Here is a 12,627-nt window from a genome sequence, read left to right on the forward strand (position 1 = left end):
AAATACTGCGCGCTGTACTACATAGTGTATATTTAGAATGCTTCAAACACTTCAGTCAAACTCTTAAGTTTGTTTTCATTAATCACTGCCTTGAGGATAAATGGAATGTACAGACTGAATTTACCATTGTTGTTGATCATATATCGATTTTCATCATAGATAAATTGCTGAAAAAAATACCGGGGACATGACCTCTGTGTCCTCAATGGTAGTTATGGCCATGGTGTCAACACACGCAAGTGAGAAGGACAAAGTGTACTGAATTACTCAATATTCTCGAGTGTAACTGCTGAGAAAATTGACGCACATCGGAAGGCCTCAAGCCTAGCCTACTTATTGCTTTTTCGAATCATATGGGTCAAAAATATTTAGTATTTTAGATGAGACACAGTGCCTTTTTTAGATATTGGAGAAAAGAAAACACACAATTCTCAATAGTCTATAGGCCTACCTGGATGTGAGATTCTAGATGTGCCATTCTGACTGCAATAACCAAAGTAAGCAAGTTAGTAGCCTAAGTAATTAAGTAGTAAGTAAGTAACTAACATATTCATGTATATAGCATATTGTTTTGGGGGAAAATAAGGGATCTCTTTACTGTTATTCAGTTACTATATATTTTTTTATTCACTTATATCCCCTTATCTTTTGGGGGAATGTAAGAAGGCCGATTAGGTACGTCTGAAAATGCAATGCAAGGCCTACAGTATTAAACTGGCCGTTCACAGTGTTACGAAGACACAAAGGCTGTAGGCTGGAAAGTAGGCTAAAGGGACGGCCAGCCAGGATGCTCCAAGCGGCCAAGAGATTATGTCTCTCTGACCTGTCAGTGTAGCACAGGCTAAGGGCACCAATTAGATGGGTTTCAGTAAGCCTGCTTTGCTCAAGTCTCCCACGGAGGTGCTCCACAATCATTGCCAATAGTAGGCCTAATTGCTATTGAAACAAAGAGCGAGCTTCTTTGCAAAATGAGATGTAGGCCTAGGCTATCCATTTTGGAACATTTTGGGTAATTGCCATTTTTGTATTGGGAATTCCATTGAATTGCATTGCAAAATGCATTTTTATAGAGGTTTAAAAAGTATGTCACACATAGGCCTAGATGATAGGACTTGACTAACAATCATTTCCAATATTAAAATGCAAAAACTCAAAATGGTGGATATCTCGTTTTGCAAAGAAACTCTTCAAATGCAAATGTTGGACGAATAGAAATGTTTGAAACAATGGGCAGAATTATATAGGATTGCTATTTGTCCTTTTTGACGTTGACATGACATGATTGTATAAAGTCTATAGGTGGAATTATACAGGATTGCATAGGGTATTTGTCCTTTCTTATGTTGATATGATGTGATTGTACAAAGTCTATCGCCGTAACCCTCACCCTATCCATAGAGGTGTTGTACTTTGTAGTGGCATATACATTAGTCTATCTTCTCTCTATTTTGTGTTAGTGGTGCAATATGTTACAAATGCAGAAAGTCTTTAGTTTTTCTATTCTCTTTGGAAAATTGTACGTAAGCCGCCGCCTATCACATATAAATCTTACCTGAGGAGGTCTACGCTCTGTCTTCTTTACCAGACATAAGTCGGATGTAAAATACCATTGATGTTACTTTGAGTCATTTATTTGTGTCATTGCTCGTACAATCTCCCACCTTTGTCTTTATACTTGACACTTAACATTGTGATTGTCTTTGTGGTCTTGTAGTTACAGGAAAGTTGAGGCAACTATCATTATGCCAGCCAAATGTAGGCCTATTGTATCACTCCAGTGATACAGTACTAGCCTACTGTACAAGTCAGTGTATCACTCACATGCACGCTGTACACTTTAAGACCACCAGAGGGCAGTCAGCTTCTTTGACAGCCCTAGTGCACGTCATCCCAAAGTTTCAACGCGACTTCCGCCCGGAATCAACATGGCGGCCCCTGGCAGGCGAGAAGTGCTGAGATTCATATCTCAGTTCGGCTCCTTCATTCTGACCCGGTTCGGGTTCTGGAACTGTTTCAGCATGCTGATGCTTTTCGCCGAGAGAGCCGATGTGAAAAGGTAGGCAAGTAGAGAGGATTTGGCGACTACTGTGAGGCTTTTCTTGCAGTCTGTCTGTGTGAGCCATCTCACCCAACTGCTGCTGGCGTATGCTAACATTATCTGATGTGGGTAGAATCCCATTGCCTGCCAACGTACCTCTACTAGTTCTACTGTAAATGCAAAAGAGTTCTGTCTTTTTATGGACTAGGCTGACTGGCAAAAAATACTAGTTGTGACTTGTACTTAATTCAATGGTTCAATGGGCAATGGTTTGTGATATCTTTTTGAACTCAGTGCTCTAGGCTAGTAAGTTTGAAGTTACAAGTAACAAGTTTGGCAACATCTGGTAGCAATAACATTGTAACAAATGGGGAGTGCGCCTTTGATGAACTTGATACTGTGACTGCGCCCTCTCCCTTTACGGGTGTAGCCTATAATTTATTTTTCCCTGCATACTGAGCGCTTATGGAGGTGCGGTCAAAACCAGCATATGAATGAACTAAGACGGAAGGCAGGACCTAAACCTCTGTTTTTTGAGTAAATTTTGAGACCCTACGAAAAGATTGTGTGTGTTTTTTTTTTTTTTGCAGTAAAGAGAAAGCACCAGCCTAGTATTTTATGCTGTACGTTTGTGCTTTGGTGTTGTATGCTACTGATGGATACTGAATAGTAGACCACCGGTGTGACAGACTATCTGGTTTCCATGAGAACTGGTGACCCAGATGTCAGAACCAACGGTAGTGTCATCATTCTTAACTTCAATTAATAGAATTAGTTTTGATCAATCACTGTGTATCTCACATCTGGGATATAACTACTTGTCCCCACCAGATCGTCTGTCAACATCTGTTCCAACATCTGCATAGTGTAGTGTGTGTAACTTAACATTATATACATGGTCATGGTGCTGCTTGCAGAAAGCCGGATATCCAGGTGCCTTACCTGTACATCGACATGGGCGTGGCGGTGTTGTGTGCCAGCTTCATGTCTTTCGGGGTGAAGAGGAGGTGGTTCGCCCTGGCTGCCGCTATTCAGCTGGCCCTCAGCACCTACGTGTCCTACGTGGGCGGCCTCGTCCACTATGGGGACTGGTTAAAGGTAAGAAGAATTCAAGTTTTGGCAACGGACGCGCTCAACTTCTTGGTAAAAACAAAAGTCTTTGGGTGCGCGATAAAATGTATCAACTTAAGGAAGAAAAATCTGCACTCACAAACTGCGTCTCATTATTTATTTATATTACCACCATGTCCAAAAAGCAAACGCGTTTCGGCTATCAAGCCTTCATCAGTGCGTGGTACCTCTCACTGATGAAGGCTTGATAGCCGAAATGCGTTTGCTTTTTGGACATGGTGGTAATATAAATAAATAATGAGACGCAGTCTGTGAGTGCAGATTTTTCTTCCTTAAAGGTAAGAAGAACCCTTTAAAGGCACACGGTGTGGGATGGTGGTCCATTCGCTTCTGTGCAGCAAGAGTGATATGAGCTATTGAGGAGACTAGAGTATGTCCATCAAAAGCAGAATGCAAGCATTCCAACATTCCCATTGGCTGTGGCAGCTGTCGACGAACCGTGCTAAAGTTGTATTAAAATCCGTGTCGGGTGAACTCCAAAGTGTCTGATTTCACATGAAATGACCTCTCTCTCTCTCTTCCTCTTCATCTTCCTCTTCCTCCCTCTCTCTCTCTCTCCCTCTCTCTCTCTCTCCCACTCTTCCTCTCTCTCTCTCCCTCTCTCTCTGTCTCTCTCTCTCTCTCTCTTCCTCTTCATCTTCCTCTTCCTCCCTCTCTCTCTCTCTCCCTCTCTCTCTCTCTCCCACTCTTCCTCTCTCTCTCTCCCTCTCTCTCTGTCTCTCTCTCTCTCTCTCTCTCTCGCTCTCTCCCTCTTCCTCCCTCCCTCCCTCCCTCTCTCCCTCTCTCTCTCTCTCTCTCTCTCTCTCTCTCTCTCTCTCTCTCTCGCTCTCTCCCTCTTCCTCCCTCCCTCTCTCTCGCTCTCTCCCTCCCTCTCTCTCGCTCTATCCCTATTCCTCCCTCCCTCCCTCTCTCTCTCTCTCTTCCTCCCTCTCTCTCCCTCTCTTTTCCTCCGCCCTCTTCCTGCAGGTGCGCATGTATTCCAGGACCATGGCCATCATTGGTGGCTTCCTGATTCTGGCCAGTGGGGCGGGGGAGGTGTACCGCCAGAAGCCTCGCACGCGCTCACTGCAGTCCACCGGACAGGTCTTCCTGGGCATATACCTCATCTGCATGGTAAGGATGGTGTGTGTGTGTGTGTGTGTGTGTGTGTGTGTGTGTGTGTGTGTGTGTGTGTGTGTGTGTGTGTGTGTGTGTGTGTGTGTGTGTGTGTGTGTGTGTGTGTGTGTGTGTGTGTGTGTGTGTGGAAGGTGGAGGAGAGACAGGAAACGATTGGGGAGATGGAGACGGGGAAGGATCGCCAAACGACCCGGGCCACAATCGGCAAACGACCCGGGCCACAATCGAACCCTGGTCACTGGCACAGTAATTCAGTGCCCTACTGTTACACCAGGGTCATTCCATGTCAATTCACATGATTCCCTAGAATCTCCCCAGGTGACTCTCTCCGATTTACCCGATATCTCTCATACAGGTACCTTTTGATGTCAATTGAAAGAATACCAAGTATTAGCACCCTACGTCCAACGGTTGCGGAGATGAAGCCCTCCAAAGTTGGGGTGCCATGCCCACTTTTCAAGCCTGTGAATTGCATACAAAATTTACAAGCAGATTTTGACACCTCTGGTTTTAGTTTGAAGGAAGATACAGGCCTAAAAATCACCATGGCCCCTCAATATGACCCTGTCTACCAGATGATGTACTTATAAATAGTATGCCTTGATTATTTTTGGCTATATTAAGCCTTAAAAATTGAATTTGTGAAAAGCGTGTTGAAGAGTCTTGCCATTTTGGGGTTCCAGATCTTGGAAACTGTGTATGCTTTGGGAGTCATAATTGATTTTCCATCATATTTGGGAACTGTACAGTGTATTCCAAAAAATGTAGGGCGCTCAGACTTAAAAAGATAAAATAGGAGGGACTCGAAAACAGCTTTGGGACAAAATGACCTTACGGTACCCTCTACTTCAGGCCTCAAATTAACCATGTGGGCACTTGATAACTGGAACGCCCTTTTAACCCCATGTACAGTAGCACTGTATCAAACATTCAAGCTTGGAAAAACTTTGTTTTTCAAAGTTCTTCATATTAATCTTGGCCTTCAAAGTATATGTTTTTCTCTATATCTCATCACAGTGTCTATTTTGTCTGCTGCCATCTGCTGGTCTAAAAAAGTAACAACAGCGTAATGTAAGAAAACAACAGGGGCTGGAAAATCTTGCCCATAATTTAGCAATAAAGCACTGTAATTATTATACCGTATATTGCTATATATTAATTATGATTTTAACAAGCATGATGAATATAGTTTAAATAACTTCTTAAGTGTGACTGCTTAATGCTCAATCAAGATGCCAGTGCCAAGATGGCCTCACCCTGCACTACATTTCTACCACACATGGGGGTGGGGGTGTCCTGGTAGAAATGTAATCATGATTGAGAATTCTGCATAATGCTCGTTAAAAATCATAATTATTGGTAGCCTAGCGAGCTTAACCCCTCGGGCGTCTAGGCTTCTAGGCTACTTGGCTACTATTGGTAACTTATGGGCAAGATTTTCCAGCCCCTTTTGTTTTCTTACATTACACTGTTGTTGCGTTTTTTGACCAGCAGATGGCGGCAGAGAAAACAGACACTGTGATAAGACATAGACAAATACATATAATTTCAAGGCCAAGATTAATATGAAGAACTTTGAAAAACAAAGTTTTTCCAAGCTTGAATGTTTGATACAGTGCTACTGTACATGGGGTTAAAAGGGCGTTCCAGTCATCAAGTGCCCACATGGTTAATTTAAGGCCTGAAGTAGAGGGTACCGTAAGGTCATTTTGTCCAAAAGCTGTTTTTGAGTCCCTCCTATTCCATCATTAAAAGTCTGAGCGCTCTACTTTTTTTGGAATACACTGTACAGTTCACCAATATGATGGAAAATCAATTATAACTCCCAAAGCATACATAGTTTCCAAGATCTGGAACCCCAAAATGGCAAGACTCTTCATCACGCTTTTCACAAATTCAGTTTTTAAGGCTTAATATAGCCAAAAATAACCAAGGCATGCTATTTGTAAGTACTTCATCTGGTAGACAGGGTCATATTGAGGGGCCATGGTGATTTTTAGGCCTGTATCTTCCTTCAAACTAAAACCAGAGGTGTCAAAATCTGCTTGTAAATTTTGTATGCAATTCGTAGGCTTGAAAAGAGGGCATGGCACCCCAACTTTGGAGGGCTTCATCTCCGCAACCGTTGGACGTAGGGTGCTAATACTTGGTATTCTTTCAATTGACATCAAAAGGTACCTGTATGTGAGATATCGGGTAAATCGGAGAGGGTCATGTGGGGAAGGCGTGTGAATTGACATGGAATGACCCACCAGTGCTTCTCAACCTGTTTTTAGGCGAGGCACCCCAAACCAACAAGCCTTAGCATGGCATCGCATCCGATACCACACAAGCTTAGAAAAGTAACACATTTGGAGACGTCACACGACCTACGTTCGAAGTTGCAGCTGACTGGGGCGACCTATATTTACTTTATTGTGTGTAAATGGCAGATGAAAGATTAACTTATCAATTTAGACAAATATGTATTATATTACATCATTTATTTATCAGCCACGTTTCCACGGCACCCCTGAGGGGGGCCCGTGCCCCAGCACCCCTGTTGAGAAACACTGTGTTAGACAACGTTACCATCAGTGCCTCATTAGTCCTAACCGCAGTACCGTCCTCCAACCACCAGGTGTACCCATTGCAGCACAGCATGGAGCACCGGCAGGCCTTTCTGTACCATTAATGCGTACATTTATTACTTAAGTCATCGTTCACTTACTATTGACCCAGATAAGCACCGGCTGATTTGGGACAGTGATTAATTAACCTTTAAATCCTTTAAATCCTGGTGGACGGAGGACGGTACTGCAGTTAGGAGTAGTAGAATATTATGTAAGGGTTAACGTTCAGCGAGAAGGTCGCTACCGTGGAATAGCAGCACTTCAGAGAGAACAAGACCCCTCCGCTCCGCGTCGGGGTCTAAAGATTCTCTCTGTCGTGCTGCTATTCCACGGTAGCGACCTTCTCGCCGAACGTTAACCCTTACATAATATTCTACTACTCCTAACCGCAGTACCGTCCTCCGTCCACCAGGTGTACTCGTTGCAGCACAGCGCGGAGGACCGCGAGGCCTTCCTGTATCATTGATACTAGGATATTTAACACATTATAATATTCTACTACTCCTAACTGCAGTACCGTCCTCCCTCCACCAGGTGTACTCGTTGCAGCACAGCGCGGAGGATCGCGAGGCCTTCCTGTATCATTGATACTAGGATATTTAACACATTATAATATTCTACTACTCCTAACTGCAGTACCGTCCTCCCTCCACCAGGTGTACTCGTTGCAGCACAGCGCGGAGGACCGCGAGGCCTTCCTGGAGCACATCGCGGGCGGCGAGGTGACGGTGCAGCTGCTGGTGGTGCTGCTGGGCGTGCTGGCGCTGGCCTTCCTGTCGGGCTGCTACGTGCGGCGGGCCGCCCAGTGCCTGGCCATTCTACTGCCCCCGCTGGTGCTGGTGGTGGACGGCAACCTGGGCTATTGGCACCGGGCCCGCCACGTGGAGTTCTGGAACCAGATGAAGCTCATCGGGCAGCACGTGGCCATCTTTGGCACCGCGCTCATACTGGCTACGGACGGATGAGGAGGGGGGAGAGACTCGGGGGTTGGTGTGTGTGTGTGTGTGTGTGTGTGTGTGTGAGAGAGAGTGAATATAGGTATGCTTGGCATCTTTGGCACAGCGCTTATACTGGCCACCGACGGATGAGGAGGAGCGAGGAGAGCAGAGACTCTGGGGTGTGTGTGTGTGTGTGTGTGTGTGTGTGTGTCTCTCTCTGTCTCTGGGCATCTTTGGCACCATGCTCACACTGGCCACCGACTGATGATGAGGGGAGAGAGACTGGGGCGGGGAGTGTGTGAGTGAGAGGGAGAGAGCACAAGAGAATGTGGGTATCTTTGGCTTGGCGCTACAGATGGAAGTCGGAGGTTGGTTGTGTGTGTGTGTGTGTGTGTGTGTGTGTGTGTGTGTGTGTGTGTGTGTGTGTGTGTGTGTGTGTGTGTGTGTGTGTGTGTGTGTGTGTGTGTGTCAGTCATAACGTGAGCGTGTTTGCCATGACGCTGGTACTTCGTACGGGTGGATGCAGAGTTGTGTGTGTGTGTGTGTGTGTGTGTGTGTGTGTGTGTGTGTGTGTGTGTGTGTGTGTGTGTGTGTGTGTGTGTGTGCGCGCGTGTGTGTGCGCACGCTCACAGACAATGGCTACCAATGAGTGAAGTGTGTGTGGTGTTAACATATGACTGACCCTTCCATCTGTGATGTATGTCAGGGAGCCAGGAGTATGGGGGGGGAGGTGTTGTGGGGTAGACGGGAACAAGAACTCATCATGGCTTATTTCCTGTGTGAATGAGTATATGATTGTGTGTGTGTGTGTGTGTGTGTGTGTGTGTATGTGTGTGTGTGTGTGTGTGTGTGTGTGTGTGTGTGTGTGCGTGTGCGTGTGTGTGGACTGAGGGGACTCGAACCTAAGCCCATTGTGAAAAGGGACTTAAATCCAATCACGAAAAAAAGACTTGGATCTCACCGTCTAAAAGGGAGAGGATCTTAATGACTGAACACTCCGATATCCAAGTCAAAGAAATTGGAAGCTCTGATTGTTTGTCCAAGCAAAGCAAAAAAAAAAAGGGTTAACCCTTTTCTTGACGCCGGTGTCATAAGCATGTCATTACAGTGTCATAATAGTGTTATGCACGTGTCATAAACATTATGTCCATGTCATCAACATTTTATGACCGTTGGCCTTCAGTTATGGCAAAGACAACTTTGACATAACCGAAGTCACTTCAGGCCAACAGTCATAAAATGTTTATGACATGGACATAATGTTTATGACTTATCTATATATGACTGTGTCATGACACTATTATGACACTTTAATGATATGCTTATGACACCGGCGTCAAGTAAAGTGCTACCAAAAATGTTTTACTGTAATTGTATATCTATTTGGTATTTTGTTTTCTTATAATAATATAAAATGTATGTATGTACACATACACGCATAACTATTTCAGCCATCATGTTTACATTCGATTTGATTCATAGGTTTGTTTTTAAGTGCTTATTTATAAGGATGGTCTCAGTCTACTGTGCTGTACATGAGCAGTTTACATTTGAAGAGCTCTTTTCCCAAACGCTATAAAAAGCCAATTTTCATGATTTTAAGATGGCATCAGGTTAAATGGAATTAGGTCAAAATTATTTGATATTTTAATAGAAAATATGAAAACATTTTTGAAATTGGATAATGAAATTTGAAATAGGATATATAGCATTTTGGAAAACGGCTCTGTATTTGCTGTACATTAGTGGGGTATTCCATTCCAAAAACATGCAGTACGTTTACATGATGTTTAATTCAGAGTTAATAATTCAGAATTAAATAGGTCCGTCGAGTATACTTTGATCTTTCCTTTAATTCCGAATGAAGAGGTGTTTACATAACGTTTTCAAAGCGGAATTAAGCTTTATTCAGAATTAAAGTCAGTTAATTCCGAATTAGATGTCTCATGTAAACGTAGCAATTGATGAGTGATTATCCTAAGTTAACACACAGAAAAGGATACATTTGCTAATATATGGCCTGTAGCTGTCTTTTTAATTGTTGTTACGAAATTAAGGACTTCGGGTTCTTTATTAGCACATGGACCACTACCAGGGAAGCTGATGGGGGGGCAAAGGGGTCACTTGTCCAGGGCCCAGAAATGGATAATCATTACATTGTAGGTATTGGATTTGGGGCCCTTTGTCCCGGGCCCAGCCAAAGCTGTCAGCAGCCCTGACCACTACCTCCAGGCTAACTTAACCTGGTTCATTAGCACATGTACCACTACTAGGGCTGCACAATATATCGAAAATGTATCGAAATCGCGATATCAAGTATGGCCATATGCATATCGTGAAAATGACTTAATTATCGATATCAAGTACGATTTAGCTGAATGTCAACAAATGCGTGAGAAGCCTGCTACGACCAAAGCCGCGCCCCCCACACAGACCGACAAATTAGTGACAAGAAAAACACTCGGCTATATTTCTAAATATCGTTTAAATATCAATATCGTTATCGAGGTATTGCATGCTGTTAGAGTATTGAATTTGTTTTCTGATATCGTGCAGCCCTAACCATTACCTCCAGACTAACTTAAAGGGGTATGCCACTATTTTGGGGCACCATGTAGCATTGCTACATGCTACACGGATCCATTGACTTTCACTAGCTTAGCGACATGCTCCCTCTTTTAACTTGTCTTAAAACAAGACAACGGCTTACATGAAACAAAGACAACGGCTTACATGAAAAATAAGACACTTTACCACCTATATAAACCCTGGCCAACGATTTTAACTGTATTAAGCCCCAAAATAGTGGCATACCCCTTTAACCTGGTTTAAATAACCAGTCTTGGAATTACCCCACCCAGTACGTAATGCAATGTCTTGGTGTCCAAGTAGAGCTTTTCAGCCCTACCGTTTGGAGCCGTGAGGAACTCCCTTGCATTCCTTTTTACTTTGTTTTTGTTTTTTTGCTATAAGAGAACTAAATAAAATGATGCTTTTGTATGTAAAATTGTTGACGGTTCTCATTTTCTCTTTATCTCGGGATATTGTTATTGTGTTGAGTGTGTGAATGCGTGCGTGTGTGTATGTTGCACTTTCTCACACGAACCCTGGACAACTGAATTGACGCCGTGCGGCGGCCTCTAGAACTGGTGTGTGAATGTGGGAAAGTGTGTGTGTGTGTGTATTTACGTATAACGTAGACAACGTTAGTTGTGATATTGCGCTATATAAATACAGGTTGTATTTATATTTGCATTGTATTGTATTTCCGTTCCATGTGTCTGAGAACAAGCTTGATCTCGGGCAGGAAGAGATGAGGTCATGTGACCAGAAGGTTGTGTGGGCCAGTGTAATGTGTGATGTGTAATGCCATATTATAGTAGTTTTGTCATTACAACAGTACATTTATCACAGTAGTTTAATGCATCATTACAGTTATTAGCATGGTGGTATTGTACAACTAATTCAGCAATGGGAGTTTCAATCTCAGTGCCCTTAATACTAACACAGAAAATCACAGCATTCTCACATTACCCTGTTACTTCCCGGGACAGGCTGTCATCATGCTTTAGCGTATGTATCGCACGCTAGTGCATTCAGCATTACAAAATTACAACATTTTGAAGTTAAAGCGTGCTCCTCAACGCAACTGTTAAGCGCTTTCATGCACTTTTGACACGTGACAAGGTTTGCCGTTTTCCTGCTGTGTCAACGATTTTGTTTTGTCACAGCGCATTTCTGTTACTAAACGCAAATATGCTTTGCTGTACCCTGACCAAAACCACCCCTAAACCTAACCTGTCAGTAAAGCAATGTTTCTGCTGCTTTACTTTTGCCAAGAACAGCTAGATTAGGCGAATTTCTACCTAAATTGTGCCTAAACCAAAACCATCCCTAAACCTTACCTGTCACAGGGCGTTGTGGAGCACGCCTTAACTTGGGAATGCGTATTGGATACACGCGATAGTGGGTTCAAATCAGCGTGTCATAGATACGCCTATGCATGATGACATGTTGCCCGGGAAATGACCCAGGTCAGGAATCGAACCTGTGTCGCCCGCGTAGCAGTCCACATGCATGCTTAAAGGGACACTGTGCAGGAAAGTGTCCCTTTAACGGTATTTTACAGGGTTTTTTTCTGGGTTTCTTTTGACAAACACAAACACATCAAATTGTCATCCAGTTCAGTGTAGAGATGGGATTTATGGCTCTTTTATGGGATCCGGATCTTAGTGGCTCGTTCGTTTCAAAGAGCCGTTCAAAAAACTGGCTCTTTTGGCTCTTTTTAAAATTATTTATTCAGTGTTTAGAATGTAATATTTTGACTCCACCTCTGGGTAATTTTGTCAAAACAACAACTGATTATTCTCCTGCTTCTAAAGACTGTTTTTGCCACTCTTTAAGGCAAACCATTGTGTTTTTTCCCAAATTTAATTACTCACGTCGAGGTCACATGCTGAAAATTAATGAAAAATGAACGAAAATGCGGCAGAGTGGCTCCCCCAGCTGTAACCCGGTTCCCATCGTTCACTTCTGGGAGCCGTTCAAAAGAACCGGCTCGTTCATGAACGACACAACTCTAGTTCAGTGCAAGCCACTGGTCTTATCAGTCTGCACCTGACCCAGCCCATGGGAACTGTGCTGACGTCTCTCTGATTAGACTGTCTACTGTGGGCATGGCCGGCATTAAGATGGCCATGGGCCCCTAGGCTACAGGTTGCTGTGGGCCCCCCTAAGATGCAAGCCATACTGTATCTAGCCTGTGCGCGTTAATCCGGTGTTCTGACAGATT

General features: G+C 43.7%; 1 protein-coding gene across 1 annotated transcript; it reads left to right on the forward strand.

Annotated features, from left to right (window-relative positions):
* Positions 1-1,920: 1,920 nt before the first annotated feature.
* tmem101 (transmembrane protein 101) lies at positions 1,921-7,867 on the forward strand. The gene is made up of 4 exons (XM_063221342.1): positions 1,921-2,056; positions 2,956-3,136; positions 4,136-4,282; positions 7,554-7,867. Exons 1-4 carry the CDS (start codon positions 1,926-1,928, stop codon positions 7,860-7,862), a joined length of 768 nt encoding a protein of 255 aa, XP_063077412.1. The 5' UTR covers positions 1,921-1,925; the 3' UTR covers positions 7,863-7,867.
* Positions 7,868-12,627: the final 4,760 nt, after the last annotated feature.

The sequence above is a fragment of the Engraulis encrasicolus genome, chromosome 17 (genome assembly GCF_034702125.1).
Source record: "Engraulis encrasicolus isolate BLACKSEA-1 chromosome 17, IST_EnEncr_1.0, whole genome shotgun sequence".
Taxonomy (NCBI): Eukaryota; Metazoa; Chordata; class Actinopteri; order Clupeiformes; family Engraulidae; genus Engraulis; species Engraulis encrasicolus.